This window comes from Diospyros lotus, chromosome 12, assembly GCF_014633365.1.
Source record: "Diospyros lotus cultivar Yz01 chromosome 12, ASM1463336v1, whole genome shotgun sequence".
NCBI classification, from domain to species: domain Eukaryota; kingdom Viridiplantae; phylum Streptophyta; class Magnoliopsida; order Ericales; family Ebenaceae; genus Diospyros; species Diospyros lotus.
The window spans coordinates 8,733,570-8,760,283 of record NC_068349.1 but is presented as its reverse complement, the minus strand read 5'-3'; the positions used below and the strand labels follow the sequence as shown (position 1 = coordinate 8,760,283).

Sequence of the window (26,714 nt, the reverse complement as noted above, 5' to 3'; positions counted from 1 at the left end):
CGTGGCAAGTCAACAATCTGGAGCTGAGCCCGAAAAATTCGGGCCAGGCCGCAAGACCCATTCCAACTTGACCGAGATCTTCGGGAGTCGTGCCCCCGCTCATTACTAGTTTATCTCGGGTACCCCATAACGGGTCTGCATATAAAAGACAAGAGTTATCACCAGCTATGATCAAGCTCTACAGCTCTCACAGTTATTACTACTTGCATTTATTTTACTGATTTGAGTGTCGGAGTCCACCCTAGGGGACCCTAGCCCCGCCACTCTGTTGTCTTGTAGGTCCTATCACCGAGGCCCAACATCCCCAAGTCTAAGGTCCGATTCTCGAGGTCCATTCGCAGAGGTGGCACGTGGTGGTCGATCCCAAAAACCATCATCATTTGGCGCCCACCGTGGGGCCGACGTCCAGACTCGCCAGCCTCTTCTTTCCCTACCTCGCACTTCGGACTTCAACTCCTCACCTCGGACCTCGGTCTTTCCACAAGTATCACACGACTTTCGTTCCTGGCCATAACTAACTACATTACTCCCCGAAGGGATGTGACTCACAGCTAGGCTAGGGCTAATCTAGAGGCCCCACCGCAAGGGGAGAATCCACCACCTCCAACCAATCCAATGCCAGAGGATCGACTCACCATGCTGGAGAATCAGGTCCAACAACTAACAGAGTTGTTGACTAGTTATTTACGCCAGAATGAACAACATCGTCCGCACATGCCCCCTCAGCAGGCGGAGCACCAGTCGCCTTCTCTTACTCGGGAGCCTCATCAATCCCGCCAGTCGGGCCAGGAAATCCACCCCTCTGAGGCGGCAGGATCTACTTCTTCCCCCTCACGAGAAAGAGGGACTTCGCAGGAGAGGCGACTGCGTTTCCTAGAAAAGCAAGTCCAGGAACTCAAAAAGGGAAAAGAAGAGCTGCCCCACCTCGGCTCTAACCAACCCTTGAACAAAGGCATCATGTCAGAGGTTCCACCAGAAAGGTTTCGTATCCCATCCATCAAGCTTTATGACGGAAGCACCGACCCCTATGATCACGTAGAACTTTTCTCCTCTCACATGCTGATGCAATCGGGTCTGACGCGATGTGGTGCCGGGCATTTTTGGCTACTTTGAGAGGTCATGCCCAGACTTGGTACTCCTGCCTTCCCCATCATTCCATCAACAGCTGGGAAGAGCTGAAGACCTGTTTCCTAGCCCATTATGCTCCCTTGAAGCGCCATCGGAAGTCTTCCATGGCTCTGGTGAACACCAAGCAAAATCAGGGTGAATCCCTAAGGGATTTCGTGGCTAGGTTCAATGAGGAGGCATTGAGCATTGATGAGTTCGATCAGTGGATCGCAATGGTGGCTCTCCAGAATGGCTTGAGGGATGGACCATTCGCTCAGTCCTTAGCCAAGACTCCACCCCGTACTTTCACAGAGGCCCTTACACGGGCTAACAAGTACATCAATGCTGAAGAGGTGATGAAGGTGAAGCGAGCTGAACAACCTGACAAGAAAGAAAGAGAAAAGGAGAAGAAAAAGCCAATGGGGGAACAGAAGATGGATTATCGCCCCTCCCAAGCTCCTGATCGCCGGGGTTTTGGGGGTGCACGGGGAAGCCCGGTGAGTTACACTCCTCTCAATGCTAGTCGAGCAGAGATTCTCTTGGCACTAGAGGATAAGAATTATTTGTGACGTCCTCCCCCGCTGAAGTCTCCACCTAACACTCGAAGCAAAAAGAAGTATTGTCGCTTCCACCGTGACCACGGTTATGAGACAAATGACTGCATCCAATTGAAAGAAGAGATACATGAGCTTATCAATCGGGGTTACCTCTGGGATTTCGTTAGTCGAGGAGGTGTGAACTCGAGCAGGGTAGAATCCCAACTGGAGCAAAGAAGGAGGTCTCCTACTCGTGATCGCTTTCGAGAGCAAAGTCAAACACCGCCCCGGAGAGAAGGAAAACAGCTCATCGAGGAAGGAGGACATAAGTTTATCTTGTACATGTTGGCGGTGGGAACAGTTCTAAGGCCTCACTCAACTGCTCCCAAGAGCGTGGTAAAGGAGAAGGTGGTCATCACATTCTCCGAAGAGGACCTTCCGAGCTATCCCAACTATTCAGATCCGTTGGTGATCACTGCTCAAGTAGAAGAGTGGGAGATGAGGCGAATCCTCGTAGACCCGGGTAGCTCTTCGGAGATTCTTTACAAGAGGGCGTTCCTAGGGATGGGGTTCACTCTCGATCAGCTGAGGCCAGTCCGTGTCTATAACACCCGGTGTTACAGGTGTTCAAAGAATGAGAAAGAAAATGAGAAAATTCCAAAAATGCCCTTGAGAAGGTGTCGGATCCTTGAGATTGAGGTTGCCCTATGAGAGGGGCATTTTGGTAATTTGGATAGTGAAGTCCAATAAAGGGTAATTTGGTACATTGGAGATAATTCCAAGGTGGAATTAAGTATGAAAGTGAATTAGTTCCCATTTTTCATTATGCGGAGATAAATGGGATTAAAAATTCACGAAGGGTATTTTAGTAATTTTGGATTAAATTTCATAAAGAAATTAAATTATGGAAAAAGGGAAAAATAGAGAATATTCAATTATGAGAGAAAATAATTGATTTTCCCTAAATTGGTAAATTATGTTTATAATTAATGGGTGGGTGAGATGAAAGACTTGGAAGCCAAGTTTGTGTCTTAGAGTGACACTTGGCATGGTCTTATTCAAGCAAAATTAAGAGATTTAAATAAATCAAAAAGAATGGAAAAGATGACCCATTTAGCCCATGTGAGTGTAATGATTATGTTGCATAAAAAAGAAATTGCAAATGAAAAGAAAATGGTCAAGCACTAATGGGGAAAAATGGGAGATTAAAATAAATGGGAAAGAAAAGCATTTATGTCTCTCTAAGTTGTCTTTCATTATTGATGTAGTGAAATTAGTCCCAATTAAATAAATGAGAAATGGGATATTTTATGGGATTTGAAGACTTGATCCAATGGTGGAGATTTAGTCTTGAAATTGGAATTTATCCAATAGTAGAGATTTAAGGCTTTATGTTGGCATGGATTGCCAAATAGGATGTAAGGATCCAATAGAAGAATGAAATGGATGGTGGAGATTGGATCTCCAAAGAAGTCCATGGCTAGGATTCATTCTTGGGAAACACATGGATTGTGTTAATTTGGATGGTGGGGATTTAGTCTTCCAAAATGCATCAAGGGTTGAGATTAAAGAAGACTAAGGGCTATGGACTGTGCTTCTTCCAATGGTCAAGATTTATTCTCAAAAAGTAAAGGAGAAATGAAAGGCTAGGATCAAGTCTTGCAATTGGGAATATCAAGGCAAGGAAAATAAATCAAAAAAGAAAAGAGAAATGGAAGTTTTATAAAAAGGGAAGTGGACCTTCAAGCTTAAGTTTTTCCATTTGAAGAGTTTTGAAGAAGAAAAGAAAGGAAGATGGAGGAAGACAAATCTTCCCTTTGGCCATTTGAAGAAGAAGAAGAAGAAGAAGAAGAAGAAAGAGCCTAGAGGTAAACTCTTTGGTTTTTGTAAAGAAATTTAAGTCTTCTTGCTTCTTAGTCTTCTTACCTTCAAGGATTAGATTTTTTTAAAGATCAAGGTTTATTTTTTTTACTTCTTTAGGGGATGGAAGCAAGTGAAGTCTTGCCAAGTCAAGTTGTTGAAGCTCTCTTGAAGTTAAAGATTGTGGAAAATCTAAAAGAATAGAGGTAAGGGATAGCCCCATGGGATGGTGGCTTGCAAGTTGTAAGTATGATGCATGAATTCTATGTGTGCATTGGCATGTTGTGCGTTCTAGGACCTATGGCCATGAGGTTGAGTGGGGTAGGGTAGATTAAAGCCTCAAACCAAGGTGGTTGTGAGGATGTGGAAGCCCTAACCATGTTGCATACATGCATTGGCATCACATTTATTTTTATGTTCATACTATTGTCATTGCACCCTTATTGAGCTTAATAGCTCATGAGGTTTTTATCCTCACCATGTAGGTATCTCATGTGCAAGAAGGAAGGGAGTTTGCAAGGTTAAGTGTTGGAAGCAAGGAAGAAAGCAAGAGTAGTAGTGTTTATGTATTTTGTGCTTAAATGTTGTATTTATTTTGTTAATATGTAATGAAGGCTAAATGTGGGTGAAAGAGAGCAAACTTGAATGTTTTGGAAGCCCCTTGGTATGAGAAAGTATTCTGGAAATGTGGGATTTTAATTCAAAAAAAAAAAGGGGTTGTGGCAGTGTGCTGGCCAGGGGCGTAGCTGCGCGTGCCTGGGCGCGGCCGCGCGCAGCTGGTCCGTGCGGGCAGCCTGCGCGCATGGCCGCGCGGCCCGGCGCTGGGAGGGGCGCGGCCAGCTGCCGCACACCCCCCCTTGCTGCTGTTGGTTATTTTTCTTTCCTTATTTTTTTTATTTTAATTTAATTTCTGTTTATTTAAATATATGATATTATTTTGGAAATTTTGAAATAATTTATATTTAAATAAATAAATAAATGAGTATTTAGCCTCTAAATTAATTATTAAATTAATATAAATTTGAGGCAATTGTGGGAAAATTTTTTATATTTTGGAAAATTAAATAATGGAGTATTCTCCTTAAATTTTGGAAATTGGGTGAGGATGCCTTGAGGTTTGTATTTCAAATATTAATTTCCTAATGGTTGGAAAATTATGGAATTTTTGAAATAATTAAAGAGGAAAATCAATGGAGATTTATGAGGAAAATTTATTTAAATTTTTCCAAAGAAATATTAATCCAAATATTTTTCAAAGGAATTGAAAGTGAGATAAATGGGTTGATGGTTGGCGCAAAGAAAAGAAAAATTATTTTCTTATAATTAAGGCGTTATGCCATAATTTATGTGAAGCTAGAGAGTTATAGCTTATTTTCTTTCGATCCTGGGAGGTCACCCTAAGCTCTTCATTAAAGAGCTTGAGAAGGGGTGACGATTCCGAGGTTTCGGGTTTTAATAGGTCGTTTTGATAATTCCCGGAACCTCGAGCGGAAACAAGAGAGGGCAAAGTCTAGTTCCCACCTAGGTCGTTTCCCGTTGAAACGTAGCCGTCTCTTCACCTTTGCCCTAGCATGTGAATAGTAAGTTGACTATTCATGAGTAACACTCGTAGGTGGGAGTGGGGCGTTACAGTTTGGTATCAGAGCGGTTGATGGAGTTATAATTGTGGATGTCCGGCATAATTTGGATGTAAGTCAGAATTAAAAGTGAGATTCAAGCGTGAGGTTGACCGTTAACCTCAAAAGTAGTACTTGTGGTCCGAGGTAGGACTATTGGTCCGAGGACCCTTGGGTTTGGGTCGAGGTTGTAAGGCTTGTCAAGGTTGGAAGTGGGATGCTCGGGTATTCCTATTCGAGAAGTAGGAAGGTATCATGGGTCGAGACGATATACCCGTGAGAGGTATACTGGTTAAGCTAAGAAAAGCCGATAACCCTAGTGTGGGTGTTGGTGTCAAGAAATCCGAATGTGGGAATTTGGGCATGTTAAGTGTTCTAAGGATGGGAACTCCTTAAGATGGAAGCATTAAGGCTCGTGTGGGGACATGAAGCTAAGTCATGGCAAGGGTCATGAAAGGGCAAAGAAAGCCCGAGGCATAACTAATCGGTGATGGGATTTAGTTGAGCGTCCCTATGTTTGGGAATTGGCTAAGCATGCTCGAGGGGATAGAATGTTTTCCCTTTGGAAAGCGAGGTGTTGAGGTTGCGTGCTTGAGATACTGTGAGCTAATGTAGGAATTAGCTCGAAGCTCAAGGAAAGGAGTCGTCGGCAGGCTATATGACGAGCTCCAAGTAACGAACAAGATGGCTTGCAGTAGGGCCCTGAGGGGTGTGTGCATGTAATGCATACCTATGTCATGGCCAAGGTAAGCATGACGGAAATAGTTTGTGGAAGATTCGAGCAGGAGTCGTGTGTGTTGTATGCACGATGGATGGATGTATGTGGTGCGATGTGAGTGGATCGTGATGATGATCCGAAAGGGGATGTACCTAGGGTGTGAGTGGACCCTAGTTAGCTTCAAGATGAAGCAAGGCCTAACCTAAGGAAGGATAGGTAGGCAAGGCTAGTGGACCCTAGCGGGTATTGTATGAAATGGATGATCTCTAGTGAGTTGAGATTCAGAGGAGTCCCGATCAGGGAATAAGTGGGGTTCGGGGGAACCCGAGTCAGGATTGAATGAGTTGGCATGTATTGTTATATGTGTAAAAGCCATGGGATTTGTAGTCCACGCTGTGAAGGCTATGAAATCGTTCATATATTAAAGGATGGGGGACAAATTGAATCCTTATGATGACGCTTGGGTAAGGTGAGATGCCTAAGGTCATGGGAAGTGGGGAATGGGTAGACCCTCTTGGTGATGCTTGGGGTCAGGGATGACACCCAAGGTCACGGGATGCTGGATGTGGGTGATGATGAGGTCACCCAATGAAAGTATGAACGATGTGTGGGCCGAGAGCAACGATAGGCTAGAGTGAGGCATCAGGACATCCAAGGGCTATGCACGCGGAGGAGATGCCAATTGTGGATGCCTTTGTGGGTGAGGCGTAACGGGTAATGTGAATGCCCGAGTTATGGATAAAGGTCATGGATGCCGAGCAAGGCGTGTTAGAAGGCCGAGCTAGGCATAGGGATTGAATGCATACATGGGTATGCGAGAGGAGACGTGAAGTCTTGATTCACCTGGAGGGTGACAATGTGTGATCCAGATGATGGATGCCAGAACTTGAGTTAGGCTCAGCATAACTATCGTAGATCCATTGTTATGGAAAAGATGGGTCATTTGTTCTTAGATGGACTGGTGTGGGATGCTCTTGAGATGAGAGATATAAAGCCTTGAGGAATAAGGCTCACGATGTAAGGTTGAGTTTGTCCCGATAGCAACAACTTGAAGAGGTTGCTTTCGTTAGATAGAGCTGAACCATTGTGGCTTGCGAAAGTCTGTCGTAACATTGATGCTACGGGTGCCAGGCTCATTGTGACGGATCTGATGCTATGGACCGTATGGCAGAGGACTAGTGAGTTGGCTCGCGGTGAGGGCAAGTGGCCCATGGGCTGGGGTAACCTAGTGAACTGCAGGTGACGGTCAGATGCCGAAGAACTGGAGCAGCAGCTAGGGAGATTTGGTCAGGTGAGACCGAGAATCTCCTGTTAGGGATAGGACCCCTAGAGTAGTCCTAAGGAGGAATCGTAGAACGCGATAATGATCCGATAGATTTGTTGTCGAGTAGGACGCCTGGTAAGAATAGTGACTGCAAGCGTGGCGAGGTAGTCATGTCGGGTTCGATATCAGAAGTGTGACTGAAGAGTTAAAAGTCAAACTATGGGATGCGAAGCAGATCAGAGTGGGACCTGAGCCATGTTGTAGGAAACTGTTGTTGGGCCAGTGTATGGGAGTGACACGATGATGGTGACAAGGTGTTGGCGGGCCTAAAGCGCAGGGCAACACAATGACTATACAGATGGTCAGGGACTGAAGATCTATGAGATGTTTGAGAAAGAAACCCGAGGAAAAGAAACGGGTCTAGCGTGGGGATAGTACTACGGTTGACGCCTATCAGTGACGGGTCTAATGCTAGGGACCACTAGATGCAGACGGTTAGTCCACAAGAGGGACTGCAGCCCTCCATGTGGAGTAACCTATCTGTGGTGGAGACGATTAGACACCGAAGACCTGGGGTATGCTGTAGGTTATGCTTGAACCAGACCTAAAAATTTCATAAGGGTTGAAGTATGGTGGTAGTGCTGTGGGGGTCAAGGCAGCAAGAAGGTTTGTGAATCAAGTGAGTGATATCTTGTGGTGTGATAACAACAAGTGTGGCGATGCTCCTTGCTAAAGGATGTTAAAACAGTTGTGGTTAAATTTGATCGAAATGATCTGGTAAATTGGGATGATGTACCCAGTGTGATCTTGCAGTAATGCATGAAGATGGGATTGATTGGTAGAGTTGGTAAATGGCTCGAGAATGATGCGTAAGTGCCATGGAGGCGAGACTTACGAAATGGAAGCCAACCATCAGATGGGGAAATTGAAGCGAGCCGAGGTTTCAAATAAAGCAATCTCTAATCCAGTGAAGTGAGTTGTGGTAGGCTGAACACGTGGCTAAGGACGGTTTGAAATCCGTGAAGGTGCGCAATTGCACAGTCTGGTGTTAGTCTTGGTTGTGTCGATGCGAAATGAGGAAGTGTCCTCATGTAGCATTGGAGGGATTTCCAGTTGATGACACATGAGAAATTGCCAGGTGGTAGCACCTGATGGCAATAATGGAGCGTGAGGCTCGAGGGCTGTGGTGTAAAGCTTTGTTGGTTGTCGTGTATGCAATATAAGGATTCAGTGGGTCTTGGTGATTAGACCAAGCTGATTGTGCAAAAGAGATCCAAGGTGATAAAAGACAGTTGGTCATGACAGAATTGTGCCACTCAAAGGAGTGTGGCTTTGGAATGAGAGCTATCAATGGTTGTGAGAAGAAATCGGCCAGTGAAGCTGTTGTGGTGTTAGAGCCATGTGGTTGCTCACCGAGAGGTGTGAGCTAGCTGTAGCAAAGTGTATAAGAAATCTGAGAGAAGCCAGAGTCTCTCAGGTATTTAGCTAGATGCTATATGTATAAAAGGTGGTTTGAGGATGGCGACCTAAGAGTGGGGTCGTGCTGGTTGTGGTGACCAGTGAGATTCAGAGAGCAACAAGTCTTTTGAGATGGCATGGTGGTGTCATCGTCGCGGCTAGGGAAAAGAAGTGTCAGGAAGGTCAAAGGTAACCATTGTGCATGGTAAGATCTTGAAGCCGAGTGCAAATGGCCATAAAGGCTGGTATCTGTGAATTTTGTGATGCAACGACCGTGGGGGAGAAGTTCGTTGCTGTAATGGTGACGTCCTTGCCAAGGAGGACAAGAGGAACCATTATGCATGGTTTAAATCAGGTGTCTATTGCGGGTTGAGAATGAACCTGATGTAGGATGGCTGAAAATTCGTGCCTCAAGAGTAAGAGGCTTTGCTGAGAAATGGTGAGATTTAAAAGGTCCCAATGAAAGTGAAGCTGGGCGAAAAAATTTGGCCAGAAGACCGCTACAAGAGTGGGGGGTGTAACCATGATGGCTTGTTGTGGTGTAGACAAAAGGCACGAGTCATCCTACAGGTGCGATGCATAAGTGATTGTGCAGATGGTAATGAGCCAATCACTTGTGCCACGCACCGTGGGTGATGACGAGGGTTGATTAAAGGTTCCACGACCCTAAGTGCAATGGTAGGATCCTGGACTCGTGGTAGGGTAAATAGCCAAGGTAAGGCCTAGCATGGGAATATGATTGTAAAAGTTGAAATGGGGTGAAGAATTGAAGATGGGTTGTTCAGTGAAGAGTTCCCTGGTATGGGTATGAGGCCTTACTAGCATGTGATATCGGCTAGTAAGTATCGTTGTGTGCTTAATGCGAAGAACTCCTGGTTGGGAGAAGGTTGTGGCCCGAGCATGCTTAAGCTCGAGGTGAGATTGAAATGGTGCATACGTCGCCAAGCTCGATGTGAACTCGGGCAGTACACAGGGTTGAAATGTGTGATAGCCTAGCACGGTGTTAGGTAAGTCGATTTTGCGTAATCATACCGATAAATGAGGGTCGGCTAGTCAAGGTAGAAGACCATGTATGAAATGGTCGAAGTTAGCCAGGTGGGCCAAATGGGTGCTTCCTAGGTAGTGCTAGCATGGTGAGTTGATCGGTAATGAGAGGTTACCATGAGGATCAACTCAAGCTATGCAGGCGTGTGATTAATGGCGGTATGCCATGGTGGAATAGGTGTCCGAGTGTCTAATGGGCACTGGAATGTGACATTGCAGTGAATGATCAGTGCTAAGACGTTGCTGGTTAGACCAGCGTAAAATCGTGATAGACTGATCAATGATGCAATGTTAGCGTATGTGGTTTTGACTGATGGAAGAAATGGAAGTGGACTGCAAAGTGATGCTCGAGGTAGCAAAAATCCATCCAGAAATGGATAGCATTGCGGTAAGCGTGATCAGCAACCAGTTGTGCAATTTGGCAAGAGGCCAAAGCGGTGTTCGGTTGTTGAATGTCCTCGAGAGTTGGAAGATCGAAAGCCTAAAGTGAAGCCTTGAGGTAGGTGTAACCCGAGGTAAATGTGAAGAATGGATAGGCTATGGGATTTTCGAGTAGGAGAATTTGGCAAGTAACCCGAGAATGTGATTGTCTTGGGTAGGAGATGATGGTAAAACGAATTTCGAGGATGAAATTCTTTTAAGGGGGGAGGAATGTAACACCCGGTATTACAGGTGTTAAAAGAATGAGAAAGAAAATGAGAAAATTTCAAAAATGCCCTTGAGAAGGTGTCGGATCCTTGAGATTGAGGTTGCCCTATGAGAGGGGCATTTTGGTAATTTGGATAGTGAAGTCCAATAAAGGGTAATTTGGTACATTGGAGATAATTCCAAGGTGGAATTAAGTATGGAAGTGAATTAGTTCCCATTTTTCATTATACGGAGATAAATGGGATTAAAAATTCACGAAGGGTATTTTAGTAATTTTGGATTAAATTTCATAAAGAAATTAAATTATGGAAAAAGGGAAAAATAGAGAATATTCAATTATGAGAGAAAATAATTGATTTTCCCTAAATTGGTAAATTATGTTTATAATTAATGGGTGGGTGAGATGAAAGACTTGGAAGCCAAGTTTGTGTTTTAGAATGACACTTGGCATGGTCTTATTCAAGCAAAATTAAGGGATTTAAATAAATCAAAAAGAATGGAAAAGATGGGCCATTTAGCCCATGTGAGTGTAATGATTATGTTGCATAAAAAAGAAATTGCAAATGAAAAGAAAATGGTCAAGCACTAATGGGGAAAAATGGGAGATTAAAATAAATGGGAAAGAAAAGCATTTATGTCTCTCTAAGTTGTCTTTCATTATTGATGTGGTGAAATTAGTCCCAATTAAATAAATGAGAAATGGGATATTTTATGGGATTTGAAGACTTGATCCAATGGTGGAGATTTAGTCTTGAAATTGGAATTTATCCAATAGTAGAGATTTAAGGCTTTATGTTGGCATGGATTGCCAAATAGGATGTAAGGATCCAATAGAAGAATGAAATGGATGGTGGAGATTGGATCTCCAAAGAAGTCCATGGCTAGGATTCATTCTTGGGAAACACATGGATTGTGTTAATTTGGATGGTGGGGATTTAGTCTTCCAAAATGCATCAAGGGTTGAGATTAAAGAAGACTAAGGGTTATGGATTGTGCTTCTTCCAATGGTCAAGATTTATTCTCAAAAAGTAAAGGAGAAATGAAAGGCTAGGATCAAGTCTTGCAATTGGGAATATCAAGGCAAGGAAAATAAATCAAAAAAGAAAAGAGAAATGGAAGTTTTATAAAAAGGGAAGTGGACCTTCAAGCTCAAGTTTTTCCATTTGAAGAGTCTTGAAGAAGAAAAGAAAGGAAGATGGAGGAAGACAAATCTTCCCTTTGGCCATTTGAAGAAGAAGAAGAAGAAGAAAGAGCCTAGAGGTAAACTCTTTGGTTTTTGTAAAGAAATCTAAGTCTTCTTGCTTCTTAGTCTTCTTACCTTCAAGGATTAGATTTTTTTAAAGATCAAGGTTTATTTTTTTTACTTCTTTAGGGGATGGAAGCAAGTGAAGTCTTGCCAAGTCAAGTTGTTGAAGCTCTCTTGAAGTTAAAGATTGTGGAAAATCTAAAAGAATAGAGGTAAGGGATAGCCCCATGGGATGGTGGCTTGCAAGTTGTAAGTATGATGCATGAATTCTATGTGTGCATTGGCATGTTGTGCGTTTTAGGACCTATGGCCATGAGGTTGAGTGGGGTAGGGTAGATTAAAGCCTCAAACCAAGGTGGTTGTGAGCATGTGGAAGCCCTAACCATGTTGCATACATGCATTGGCATCACATTTATTTTCATGTTCATACTATTGTCATTGCACCCTTATTGAGCTTAATAGCTCATGAGGTTTTTATCCTCACCATGTAGGTATCTCATGTACAAGAAGGAAGGGAGTTTGCAAGGTTAAGTGTTGGAAGCAAGGAAGAAAGCAAGAGTAGTAGTGTTTATGTATTTTGTGCTTAAATGTTGTATTTATTTTGTTAATATGTAATGAAGGCTAAATGTGGGTGAAAGGGAGCAAACTTGAATGTTTTGGAAGCCCCTTGGTATGAGAAAGTATTCTGGAAATGTGGGATTTTAATTCAAAAAAAAAAGAGGGGGGGTTGTGGCAGTGTGCTGGCCAGGGGCGCAGCTGGGCACGCCTGGGCACGGCCGCGCGGCCAACGCCCACGCCTGGCGCGCGCGCTGGGGGGGGCGCGGCCAGCTGTCGCACACCCCCCTTGCTGCTGTTGGTTATTTTTCTTTCCTTATTTTTTTTATTTTAATTTAATTTCTGTTTATTTAAATATATGATATTATTTTGGAAATTTTGAAATAATTTATATTTAAATAAATAAATAAATGAGTATTTAGCCTCTAAATTAATTATTAAATTAATATAAATTTGAGGCAATTGTGGAAAAATTTTCTATATTTTGAAAAATTAAATAATGGAGTATTCTCCTTAAATTTTGGAAATTGGGTGAGGATGCCTTGAGGTTTGTATTTCAAAAATTAATTTCCTAATGGTTGGAAAATTATGAAATTTTTAAAATAATTAAAGGGGAAAATCAATGGAGATTTATGAGGAAAATTTATTTAAATTTTTCTAAAGAAATATTAATCCAAATATTTTTCAAAGGAATTGAAAGTGAGATAAATGGGTTGATGGTTGGGGCAAAGAAAAGGAAAATTATTTTCTTATAATTAAGGCGTTATGCCATAATTTATGTGAAACTAGAGAGTTATAGCTTATTTTCTTTCAATCCTGGGAGGTCACCCTAAGCTCTTCATTAAAGAGCTTGAGAAGGGGTGACGATTGCGAGGTTTCGGGTTTTAATAGGTCGTTTTGATAATTCCCGGACCCTCGAGCGGAGCGAAGAGAGGGCAAAGCCTAGTTCCCACCTAGGTTGTTTCCCGTTAAAACGTAGCCGTCTCTTCACCTTTGCCCTAGCATGTGAATAGTAAGTTGGCTATTAGTGAGTAACACCTGTAGGTGGGAGCGGGGCGTTACAGTGTCCCATTGGTGGGTTTTGATGGAATGGTGATTCATTTCGAGGGGTTGATCCGGCTACCCCTGACGGTCGGTAGTGGCTCTCATAAATCCCAAGTTGATCCAAGTTTTTGGTTGCTGATGTGCCCTCGGCATACAATATGATCCTTGGTAGATCTGGGCTTAATGCTCTGAGGGCGGTACCGAGCACGTATCACATGGTGTTGAAATTCCCTACTCTGGGAGGGATTGACAAGGTAAGAGGAGACCAACGGCAAGCTAGGGAATGCTACGTAGCCTCCTTGAGTGCCACTATTGCCAAGGGGTCAGAGTCAAACTCAAGACTGAACCAGGATGCTGTCCCTCAAGACGGTCAGGGCTAGATGAAGATAGAACAGGGGAAAGCCCCAAGTATAGGAGCAGGTCAGAGATCGGTAAGGGGGGAGGGACAGAGTTTCGCCGCTCCTCCCATGGTGGTTATTAGTTTCATCTTGGAAGGTCTGGAAGAGCCTAAGACCTCAGAGCCGGTGAACGAGCTAGAGGAAGTCTCGCTAGGGGAAGAGCCCGATCGGACAGTGCGGATCAGTTCCAAGTTACAGGAGCCCTTGTGGTCCGAGGTCCTTTCACTCTTGCGCTGGTATCAAGATGAGTTTGCTTGGTCTACACTGGATATGCCAGGGATAGACCCGACTGTCATGACCCATCGCTTGGGGCTCTACCCTGATTGTGTGTCGGTGAGGCAAAGGAAGAGGAAGTTTGCCTCAGAACGGGCTAAAGCTATAGAGGCTGAGGTGGAAAAGCTTATAGAGGCTAATCATATTCGGGAGGTCGACTATCTAGAGTGGTTAGCCAACGTGGCCCTTGTTTCTAAGGGGTCGGAAAAATGGAGGCTTTGTATTGATTTTAAAGATCTTAATAAGGCTTACCTGAATGACAGTTACCCTCTGCCCAGGATTGACGCGTTGATTGACGGAACAGTGGGATGTCAGTTGATGAGTTTCTTGGATGCATTCCAGGGGTACCACTAAATCTCATTACACCCCGAGGATCAGGAAAAAACTGCCTTCATCATAGATAAGGCCACCTATTGTTATCGAGTCATGCCCTTTGGGTTGAAGAACGTCGGAGCTACATATCAAAGGTTAGTCAACAAGCTGTTCAAGGCTTAGCTCGGTCGAAACATGGAGGCTTACGTCGATGATATGTTGGTCAAGAGTCTCTTGGTTGAGCAGCATCCAGACGACTTGGATGAGTGCCTCCAGACCTTGCGCCAGTATCAGATGAAGCTCAACCCAGTTAAGTGTCCATTCGGGGTGATAGCTGGTAAATTCTTGGGGTTCATGGTGCATTACTAGGGGATTGAGGCTAATCCCTCAAAGATAAAAGCCATTCTCGAGATGCCTCCTCCTTGTAGTATCAAGGAGGTGCAGAGACTAACCGGGAGGATAGCGGCATTAGGGAGGTTCTTGGCAAGATCTGCGGAGAGGCAATTGCCATTTTTTAAAGCCTTGACTCGGGTCCAGAATTTTGCATGGACAGAGGAATGCCAGGAGGCATTTGAGCAGCTAAAACAGTGTCTGGTCTCCCCCCCAGTCCTAGCTAAGCCACAGCCGGGAGAGTCACTATACATTTATCTGGCTGCCTCGGATGAGGCCGTCAGTTCGATTTTGGTACGGGAGGAGGACAAAGTTCAAAAGCCATTCTACTATGTGAGCAAGAGATTAGCTGGAGCTGAGATTCGTTACACTCCAACAGAAAAGTTGGCCTATGCCCTAGTCATCTCCCCTCGAAAGTTGAGGCCTTACTTTGAGACACACCATATTATCGTCCTATCAAGTTAGCCATTGAGGCATGTGTTGGGAAAGCCGGACTTGTCTGGGAGGATGCTCAAGTGGGCGATGGAGCTAAGTGCCTTCGACATCGACTATCGACCTCGGCCGGCCATCAAGGCATAGGCTCTTGCTGACTTTATCGTGGAGGGCACCCTACCATTGGAAGCAGACGGAGGGGTTTTCTAGACTTGGACTCTCTCTGTGGATGGCAGCTCCAGTGTCGGAGGCAATGGTGCTGGATTACTGCTCCAGGGCCCTGATGGCCAGGCTTGGCCATATGCCCTCCACTTCAAGTTCAATGCCTCTAACAATGAGGCTGAGTACGAGGCGTTTATTGTCGGGCTCAAACTAGCGGAACAGATGGGAGTCAGGGATTTGGAGGTATATTTTGACTCGAACTTAATCGTGCAACAGGTCACAAAGGAGTTTGAGGCCTGGGAGGACGCTATGGCCCAATACTTGGCAATAGCCAAGGATCTTATGGCATGATTTCAAGCGGTGAAAATCAATCATGTCCCACGTGTGCAGAATGTAGTGGCGGATGCTCTCTTGAGGATAGCTGCTTCTTCCTTCCCCAGGAATTCCTGAGCTGTCTACATGGAGTCGTTGCCCCAGAGGAGCATAGAGACAGAAGCAGAGTAGCTTTGCGTAGAAGGGGTAGAAAATTGGATGGATCCGATTGTAGCACATCTAATCAATGGATGGCTACTAGAGGAGGAACAAAAGAGTCGAAGACTCAAGCGTCAGGCTGCCAAGTTTCTTCTGATCGGATCAAACCTTTACAAGAAATCCTTCACTCAGCCACGGCTGAAATGTGTTGGGCCCGTTGAGGCCGACTACATCTTAAAGGAAATCCACGAGGGGATTTGCGGCAGTCACATCGGAGCTCGGTCTCTTTCCCAGAAGGCACTTCGGCAGGGGTATTATTGGCCAACAATAATGAGCGACGTTGTGCAGTTGGTCCGGACCTGTGAGATATGCCAAAGAACTTAGAACCTAGTTCATACCCCAGCAGCTGAACTCACCCACCTGGCTTCGCCTTGTCCATTTGCTAAGTGGGGAGTGGATATCCTCGGGCCCTTCCCGCTAGCGGCTGGACTCCTAGCTTGAGTTGAGAAGGTGGACGACTGATGGGTAGATGAGCTCCCCAATATACTATGGTCCTATCGAACCACGCCACGAACGGCTACAAGAGAATGCCCTTTCACATTGTGTTATGGTTCGGAGGCTCTTATCCCTGTCGAGATTGGGGTGATGAGCTATCGAGTGGAGCATTTCGATCCGGAGATTAATGAGCAAGGGCTAAGGTGTAACTTGGATATGATGGATGAGCTCCGAGACCTGGCGCGAATTCGACAAGCCGCGTATAACCAGCGCATTGCTAGGTACTACAATCGACGAGTCCACGTTAGGAGTTTCATGCCAAGAGATCTTGTATTGCGACGGTTCGACGTGAGTCATCCTTGGGATACGAATAAACTAACTCCGAACTGGGAAGGACCGTACCGAGTGGTGGAATCCTTAAGTCCGGGGGCATATCGACTAGAAGACATGGAAGGCAAGCCCTTGAAGCATACTTGGAATGTGCAAAACTTAAGGAAGTTTTATCAATGAGCAAGGGAATTCCCCGAACCTCCTTGTACTCTTTTTATGGCTAATGGCAAGACTTCGAATCCTTTCCATCTAATAGTAATTTCAAAAAAGACAACACTTCGCCAAAGAAAAATCCAAGGGTCACGAGCCCTAGGCCGTCCTCAAAGGTGAACTAATGGCCACGGAAAAACTCTAGCCCAACACCCTCCTCCACGAAGGAGTGGCTAAAATCCAAGGGTCACGAGCCCTAGGATATCCTCAAAGGTGGACTAATGGCCACGGAAAATCTCTAGCCCAACACCCTTCTCCACCAGGGAGGGGTTAAAATCCAAGGGTCACGAGCCCTAGGCTATTCCCAAGGGCGGACTAATGGCCAAGGAAAGTTATAGCATAACACCCTCATGTTTGTCGACTTAGGGAGAACCAAGGGTCGGATTGGCCCTCTTCAACTATGCAATGGATCAGGTTCAACTAGTCTTGGCCCATATGTCCACAATCAAGAAATGAGTAGTCAAAATGGAATGGTATTGTATAAAAGTACGATAGTCCAATACATGGTGATAAATGAAGTACAAAAAACCCTAGCTAGAAAAAGAGGAAAAAACTCAAGCATCAGGCGGAGCATCATTATCGTCGGCCATCTCTGAGTCCTCCATCTCAGCCATAATTTCTTCAATGGACCGAACATTGGACATGTCCAAGTCCGGATGAGCTCGGAGCACCTCAGTCGCATGGGCTTGAAATCCCTTAGTCCAAGCTTCCTATAATTTCTGCTGGATGAACTCCTCCACCTCAAGAAGTTTGATGGGTTTGGCATACTTGCGCTCGTACTTACGAATGACTGAGTTCGCCTGGGATAACTTTGAGCCCGCCCGGGATAGCTCTGCCTGAAGCTCCTGAATACTTTGGTCCAAGGATTGCCGCTCGGAGGACAACTCATCTAGGTTCTTCCTCTGGCTCTCTAGTAATTCGTCCCTCTCATGCAATTGTGTGTCCAGCTCTAAGGTTTTTCGAGAAGTTTGGGAAAAACGTCCAGAAAAGTCTGAAACTAGCGTGACCACCTGTAATGAACAAGACAAGTAAGGGCAACATAGCTAGGGTGGAAAGATGTTGATAAAGTAGAGGGGATTACCAGGGCCAAATACTTGCACAAGGCGGCTTCCACTGCCTCCGAGGATTGTTTAGCCAGCATTTGACGGTCGGCGGGGGTGGTGAAGTGGTGAATCATGCTTCTCGCCACCTGACTATGTCGACTAAGGTCGTTTTCCTTCACACCCCAGTCAGGAACATAGTCTAGATAGTGTGGGGGGGACTCGGGGGCAGGCATGGGCTATCTCGGAGGTTGGGAAGTCCTCTTCCTCCTAGTGTGGCTAGGCTCCCCTTCCTCAGTTGGAGGGGGATCCAAGGCGGCCTTTCCCTTTGTGGGAGTAGGGGCGCCCTCATCCTCTGCGGGTCTTCGTTTGTTCTTCCCCCAGATGAAAGCGATACTCACCATCTCAGCTGCAAATGCATAGACAAGATATCAGTGGCAAGAAAAATAACAAGTCAAAAAGTATAAAAATAGGGGGAAAATGACCACCCAAAGTGACACCGGGCTCGAGGGAAGTGTAGGTGGATAAACCCCCCAGGTATAAGGAACGGTCACATATCAAGGCCCAAGCGCTGATGGGGTTCAATTCCCTCAAGATCTGAATATTACGAAGCTCGCCCTGTGTGATCTCGCGACTATGGACTTTTGAGGGCTGGAAAGTCTACTCGACTGGCAGCACCCCGAAGCTGCCCCCGCCGTCTTTCAAGCCAGCAAAGAAAAATCTACTCTTCCATCGTTTTACCGAGGTGGGGTTATCAACTATGAACTGATGTTGGTTGAGGGGAGAGAAGGCGAATCGAGGTTCGATTTTACTAATGGGGATTACCTTGAACATCTTAAAGAAGAGTTGGGCAATAAGCTCAATGTCTTGAGCTCAACAACAGAGAACGAAGGTAAATAGGTACCTCCAACCATTGGGAGTCAGCTGAGAGGGACATAACCCCACGATAGAGAACACCTCAACTACGGGGGCCGCAAGGGGAAACCTAAGGCTGGCAACGAGGGCTTGCTCGTACACGGTGATACAACCATGGGGGGCCTGGTGAGCTCTTAGACCTCACGGTTCATTGTACCAATACTCATCATGAATAAGGTGATATTTTCTGAGGAAGGGAAGTAGCTCTCTCTCGGTTATGGTGGAGTGGTCCATGATCAGATCCTCGGGTAAGTTTTCTAGGTTGGGATCACTACTCACATGGGACTCCGAAGAGGAATGAGGTGAAACTCTTTCGGGCCGCCTAAGTTTCTTAGGCCTACGAAGGGGGCCATGGGAGGGACTGGATAACTCGATGTTCAATTCCTCACTACTAGAACTAGTTCTGGAGGCTTCGGAATCAGAGGAATAAGAGGAAGAAGACATGCTAAAATTATTAATAAAAATAGCCAAGAAGAGATCATTGACCAGGAGAATGAAAGCAAAGATCAGGGAAGGAAAACCACAACTGGGTTCAAGTCTAAGGGAGCTCAGCAAGCACGATTTAGCTTGAGAAATCTCGAACTACGCCTGTAACAAAGAAATGCCAAAGAAACAGGTCAGTCAAGTTAAACCTTATTTTGAACCCTATTTTGTTATTATTAATAAAAATAATAATAATAATAATTATAATAATAATGGGAAGGGGGAAAGCCCAAGGATCGGCCATGGCCGACCCAATGCTCACCCATTTATATATATACATATATATATATATAAAGCCAGAAAGAGGGCTCCCCAAAGGGAGTTCGGCCATGGCTGACCTCGGCCAAGGCCGACCTCACCCGGCCCTGGCCAACCTCGGGCAGGCCGAGGAGCTCGGCCTCGCCAAGCCGAGCTTGGCCAGGGGCCGAGGCCGACCTCGGCCAGGCCAAGCTCTAGCTCGGCCATGGCCGAGGGAGAAGATAGTTTTAAAAAAAAAATCAAAAGAGAAAAGGACAAGCATAAGGAAAAAATAAAAGTAAAGGAGTGAGGGAAAGGCTAACCTCAAAGAATTGGGAGCTTGTCTTGGAGTGATGATTGTGGGGTGGGGCCTTAGGGCTTATATAGAGGGGCCCAAGCCCTCTAATCAAACACCCCTTAAAAATTCAAAGCAGCGAATGTTTCCTTCCAACGAATGTTTCCTTCCAACCAAGGACCCCTTGTAATTTCAAGGTAATAAATGAGGTTGTTAGGCATTAATCTCATGCTTAAAAACACCCTTGTGCGTCCTGGAGAGAATTTACGATTAAATAACCTCAGAAATTAAGCTACTCCTCGACCCAGCAAGATTCTCACCTCGGCTCAAGGAGTGGGGGGCAAGTGATGTGGCACCGCCTAAAATTACTAAAATACCCCTACGAGCCAACAGTCTTACCCGCCACGTGGATTGCTTGAGACACTGACACGTGGCAAGTCAACAATCCGGAGCGGAGCCCGAGAAATTCGGGCCGGGCCACAAGACCCGTTCCACCTTGACCGAGATTCTCGGGAGTCGTGCCCCCTCTCAACACGGGTTTATCTCGGGCACCCCATAACGGGTCTGCATATAAAATGACAAGGATCCTCACCAGGTAGGCCAAGTTCCACAGCTCTTACATTTATTACGACTTGCATTTACTCTACTAATTTGAGCGTCGGAGTCCACCCCGGGGGACCCTAGCCTCGCTACTCCGCTGTCTTGTAGGTCCTGTCACCGAGGTTCGACATCGCCAAGTCCGAGGTTCGATCCTAGAGGTCTATTCGCAGAGGTGGCACGTGGTGGTCGGTCCCAAAAACCATCATCAGTGGATATCTGTATTTGAGTGACAAATAATTGGCTCAAATTCTTTGTAGTTGGTGGGTAGATTTAGATAGAGAAAGTAATCATTAGACTAGTTTAGTATAGCTATTTTTAAACTATCAATATGATTAGTTTTCTTTATTCGAATTATTATAAATATTTCATATTGAAATAAATTAGACTAATTTGTTTGATCTTTCGTTTACTTTTATTTTTCAGGTTCTTGACATGCATAAATAGTATAGAAAGAAAGACGTTTGGAGCTAAATTTTATCTATTGTGTTAATTTTTAATTATTTTTATTTTAGGATTTAATGTTGCTGTCATTACATGTATTGGTATTATGTACTAGTCAAATTTAAGACAATTGGAGATTGTAGAGATTGTGGCTGACATTAGTTTTATGTTATGGAATTAATTGAAAGTTTTTGAAATTATATATTGTGCTTTAAATTTATATAGATTGTTAGGGTTGACGTAGGTTTAGAGAAAAATATTATTTTCAAAAAAAAGACTTTTTTTTTTGCTAAGAAATTGAATTTAGTGATATCGTAATGGTATATTAATTATATATAGAATTAACTACGAAAATTGAACTTTTGATTATAAAAATATTGGTAGAGAAAATTAATTTGCTACAAAAATTGGCATGTGAAAACTAATTGTTACAAAAATTGACAAGATTAGCTATGATTTGATGTAGTGAAAAATAAATGTCTTCTTTACAATTTGACATTCGTAGTAAAAGTTGTGTTATCTGCTACGAAAATCGCCATCATCAACTACGAATATCAGTATAATTAGTTATTATATATATCGTAGTAGAAAACTAATGCTTTCTCTACGTTTTTTTGATCGTAGAGAAAAGTGTATTAATTTTTACGAAACATTAATCGTAGCTAAATACTATTAGTTACGAGACTTTGATTATGATTCACGCTACAAATAAAAATTTGTAGCTAATTAGTTTTTATTACAAAAATTAAATTTTTTACTGCAAAAAAATTGGTAGAAAAAATCAAAATTTGTTGTAGAACTAGAATACATGGATATTGAAGCCATCAAAACAATTTAGCCATGTCGCTGTCACACTCCCTGGTTGGCATGAGTGGCTATTTTAGATCGACTCTCTCTCTCTCATCAATATCTGCTTCTTCAAGCTGTGGTGATACGCCCGGTGCTAGAGATTTTTGTCTCCATATCCACTTAATCAACCCCCTCCCCTTCCTATTTAAACCCACTACTACTTCCAAGCTTCATCCCCACGCCCAGCACTTTCATCACAATAATTCATCCCAAACCGTCAATAATTCCACGTACCTACCTAGCTACTACCATGGCTGCCAAGCTTGCCCTTCTTTCCCCGAACCCTAGCCCTGCTGCCTCCCCATGGACGTGGAATTCCAAGCAAACCCTCCAAGAAGACGATGATTCATGGGAGGTCAGAGCCTTTGCAGAAGACACCAACCAAGCCATGGGCACCACCTGGCCGCCCCGTTCCTACACCTGCTCCTTCTGCCGGCGAGAGTTCCGCTCCGCCCAAGCCCTCGGCGGCCACATGAACGTGCACCGCCGCGACCGTGCCCGGCTCCACCAGAAGCAGCCGTCCCCCACAGCCGCCCCCTCCACCCTCATAATCCCAAATCAAGAATTCGTCGGTAATGGGGGACTCTGCGTTCTCTACTCCTTTCCAAACCCTAGTGGTTCGACTCTCTTCAATCCTGCCACACTGAATTACTCTTGCCCGCCGTTCATTAATTTTCCGGTGGGGTCGCCGAGCTCAAATTCCTCTCTTGGTCACTCTACCAACACCGAAACTACTTCGACCTCGTTTGACACTGATAATCACCCGGAAACTTACAACTGTGCCATTGAAGAACTTGACCTAGAGCTCCGGTTAGGGCGTAGTTCATCATGACCAACCACAGAAGCTACAGTGGAGTTTGAAGCTTATATACTTCTACTTTCTGTTTGAAAAAGGAGTGCCACAAAATTAATTTTTTTGTTACCTTTTTTTTTTTTTTTTTTCCTTTTTTGCTAAGTAATCAACGTGTAACATACAGTCTATAGAAACTATATACACATATCAACAGTTCCTTTTTGGTTTTTTGCTAAGCTTATATATACATATAAGACATTTTGGTTTTTTCCTATTCTCCTATATATTCTTTTAAATTACATGGTCTTTCTTTTTCTGGTTACTCGAGTGTATTCATAAATCTGCGAAGAGGGCATAAAAATGGTGGCTAGGCAAAGCAATAATACTTAAATTGGGGGGCGGAGAGAGAGAGAGAGAGAGAGAGTAGGGCTTTGACTGATATAGCAACCACTGATAAAAGCTTGCAGTGCAGTGTCATTTTCCATTTCAGATGATGTCTGAGAAAAGTTTTGACATTAATCACTTCCGTGGGGATTATGATGTATTTTATGAGCTGTCACTGCTTATAATACAAGACCATTTTTGGACCCCTTCTTTTATCACAAACCTAGGCATGTGCCTTTTTTTTTCCAATGCCAAGGTAAGTATATATATAAGTTAACACATATGAATATGATTCCTCATTTTTGGAAATTAAAATTGATTCATTCATTCATAGGAACAAACTGAGAAGTTCATGTTAATTTCGTGCATGTTGTAATCAATTGCATGATAAAAAATGAAATATTATTATAGTTATATATATATATATTTGGGATTAGGACTTTCCAAAAAACTAGGATACGTATGAAAAACAAAATACACCCATTTATATTATGAAAATCCTAGATTCTAAGCATACATAGTTTTTCATAATAAGGGGGTTGATGGCTCCTTGAGATTGTCGAATAATTAATGCAACATATCTTTGCTCCTCTATTTTCACGTGGATGATGTTAAGATTTGTCTCGATTTTTATTCTTCATAGTATAGAAGTTATATATGTTCACCATGCCCATTTCTGTAAATATATATTGCATAAAAGAGAAAAAATGATCAACTACTATATATATTTATATCAAAATTTTCAACACCTTGACTTTTGTAGTTTTGAAAAGTCAACAATTACCAGAAGAGTTGTACCTCCTGATGATTTTGAGTTTTGAGTCTTAGTCAATTATAATTGTTTCTATATTAAAACTCAAGTGAATTTGTAAATTTATTAGATTTGTCAAATTTTACCCCTCAAATGGTCTTCTTATTTATTGAGGAAAATCACCAATTTTAAAATATTTATTGTCATTTGTGACATGATAATAAGATCTTAAATGCTAGGTGAATTTTCATTATTTCTGGAAATTTTATAAACCCTGATAAAGACTAGAAAAAAAAGTTTGGCATTTAAAACAGATGAAATTTTTTTTTGTCTTCTTTTTGTTGCCATTAGATAAATATTTTACGTCAAGAATGGTTATCCAAATAATTATAGTTTTAGAGTTGTACAAACATTTATTAGGACTTTAATAAACATTTATATTAAAATCAATATTCCCAGCTAATTGATACAGTCGAATACGTGGGTGTGGGTGGCTCCACCCAGTGAGTCAATTAATTAATTAACAATCTCCCTTTAATGAACATTCCTATGAGAGAAGACCATAGAGTCTCCTACATTTGATGGGCTAAAAGGCACGCTGCTAGTTGTTGTACATATAGGGAATTAATATTGTCAAATCCATAGATGATCGTCTCGTCTGATGCCACGACATTGTAAAATGGAGATTCCTTCATCACTACTTTCAATCCTCTATATATCTCGCTTTTTCTAATCCTAGGACCATGGAGGATTGATGATTCCAATCTGACACGGATTTAGGGTCTTTCTTGGTGGGAAGCGGCCATCAGTAACCTTTGTTGAATATTTTTGCTTTCTAGCTACCATATGGCATGGAGAATGGAATTAATTTTGAACAAATTGTAATTAAAATGATCGACTCGATCGGTTATGGAACCTAAAAATTGAGTACACATGCATGATTTGTAATTAACTCCACGTAGGGTTCGTCAAGTTCTATATATAATTAATATTGTCATTGTTGTGGACTCCGATCGAGATTCCGATCGATATATAGTTAATAACAATATATATATATATATGGCCAACCCCAGCTTCAATTCTGTCGACACTACGAACTTCAACCTTCTTTTTTTCTTCTTGATAATTTCACAATCACACGGCAAGGGACTTGTCTTAATGCTGCCAAATCAAATTGGCCCCCTACCTACCTACCTACCTAATTCTGCCCAATATTGCATTCAAACAATTTAATTAATAAATTAATTACGTGACAATTTCTAGTACTTCTACACTTCCTTATACAAATTATTGCTCTTTGTATTAGTTTTCTAAATTTTAAATTTCACGATTCAAAAATAAATTGAATTTCACTTAATTAGGTGAAATATTGATTAAATTTTGTACTTTTTTTAAAAGTAAATTGAGATTTTGTTTAGATATAAGGACTATTTACAAATTCGTATAATGGCGATATATTGATTTAAAAAATTTTTGTATAGAATTTTATGCCCTGAATACCAGTTTCCTATAACTAAAGGGGAGGAAAGTATGCTATAAACGGGAATGATAATAATAAACATTAATTGGTCCTCATTTTTGTCTCTTTTACAGACAGTCTTACAAGACGACCCAACACACACTAACAACAAAGCAGCTAGAAGTTGATCTAGGAGAGGCATACGAAGCAAGGAGCCAAGCGCATAAAAGAAGTGCTAACCGAATGAATTAGTTTACAAAACCCACTTAAAGCAGATGAAGATAAGCACAGAGGGTTGCAACCTGCATCAAAAAGGCAAAATGCAATCGGACTTCACCAAGACCAACTTGGAAAGTTAGTTGCAAAAGGGGGACGAAGAGAACAATGGTAGAGAGCAAGGGCTCAACAAAACAGAGATGACCACCGTTGAAGCATCTCTACCCTCCCAACATCAAGGAAGTGACTTGTGAGGTGGAATATTAAGAAATGAACTTTCGCTTGGGACAACATCAATTCAATGTCAGAGTGGCGACGAGGAGAGGACCACGCTCCGTGCATGCAAGGGCTTTTTTTTTTATAAATAAAAAAAATATATAAACAAATCGCGCTAAAGAGTTTACAACCAAAGGTCAAGGCATACTCCCAAGCCAAAAGAAAATCATCAGAGAAAAAACATAAGCACCTAAATACAAATGCTCTCTGAATCAGTCCAACCGAAAATATATACAAAATAAAAGAATGATCTAACAAGATAGCGGCAATTAAAGAGAATGAAACGAGCTTGACGTGACCCAACCATAACCACGTGGTGTATAGTTGAAAGCTATCCACCATAATATTGTTGGATTATATAGATCTCATCATATGTGCAACGAAATAAAATTTAATTTATAGGTATCACATTTCAAAAAATTATGGTTTACAAAATTGAAGGCAAAAACGAAATAATACATTTTGATTAAATTCGATTTCACCGTTAAATTCTCCGTTGTATAATCCCTCCAAATGTAGGATGTCGAATTAATCTACCCGAAATCACTTAGATTCAAGAATCTCAAGAAAAGATAACGTAGAAAATTTCTAACTTACTTTTGGATTCACATACATACTTCTCCAATAGTTCTTTCAGCTTTCAAGTGTTTTAAGAAGAAATAAATAAAGGATTAATAGAGCTATTTATAAAGTTTCAAGATAACCTTATTCCTTTAATGGGATGGGCTTCTCAAGCTCATTCCATTTAATACTATTGTACTAAACCAAATCCAATAGAGTTTAATTGTGTTAAGTCCAATCCAATATTGCCATTGGGTCGAGTTTAATGTGCTAACAAAAAATCTAATTTAATTAATAATTTAATAATTATATTAACAATATAATTATTTAATTATTCTTATTTATCTAATAAATAAATGTACTATTATTAGTAATTATAAAATTATTAATTTATCATTCTTCTCTTTAAAAGTGATTTCATTTTGGTAGGACTTTTTGAGTTTACAAATAGATTCACAACAAAAATAATCAACTATTAATTCTCGAAAATCATAAGTGACATTTAGCAATATGTCATGATTATCCAATTTATTGTAATGCGAGTATTGCAAACTTTTTACTACAATACCATGTAATATGGTTCTTCTATTATCTTATATCCGGACAAGATATGAGATCATAGTCAGCAAGTCAAATCTCTCAATCTCGTCATATGACCAGATCCAAAATCAATCTTGACAAATGTGACATAACCTTATGGAACGCATTCTATCATCATATTACCTTGTCCAATAATTTATCGTCAAGTTATTATTAGATTGTATATGATATCTTCCTCATATATCTCGATGTGATAGATTTCATATCTGATACACACATATCTCATGCACCATTGAAATAGACAC

General features: G+C 42.5%; 2 protein-coding genes across 2 annotated transcripts; both read left to right on the top strand.

The window, feature by feature from the left end:
- The first annotated feature begins 615 nt into the window (after positions 1–615).
- LOC127787474 (uncharacterized) lies at positions 616–13,476 on the top strand. Its single transcript, XM_052315535.1, has 4 exons — positions 616–1,094; positions 1,166–1,604; positions 1,695–2,266; positions 13,269–13,476. Exons 1-4 carry the CDS (start codon positions 616–618, stop codon positions 13,474–13,476), a joined length of 1,698 nt encoding a protein of 565 aa, XP_052171495.1.
- Positions 13,477–21,530: 8,054 nt separating this feature from the next.
- On the top strand, positions 21,531–22,492 carry LOC127787186 (transcriptional regulator SUPERMAN-like). Its single transcript, XM_052315095.1, has one exon. The coding sequence runs from the start codon at positions 21,680–21,682 to the stop codon at positions 22,259–22,261; it is 582 nt and encodes a 193-aa protein (XP_052171055.1). The 5' UTR covers positions 21,531–21,679; the 3' UTR covers positions 22,262–22,492.
- The last annotated feature ends 4,222 nt before the right edge of the window (positions 22,493–26,714 follow it).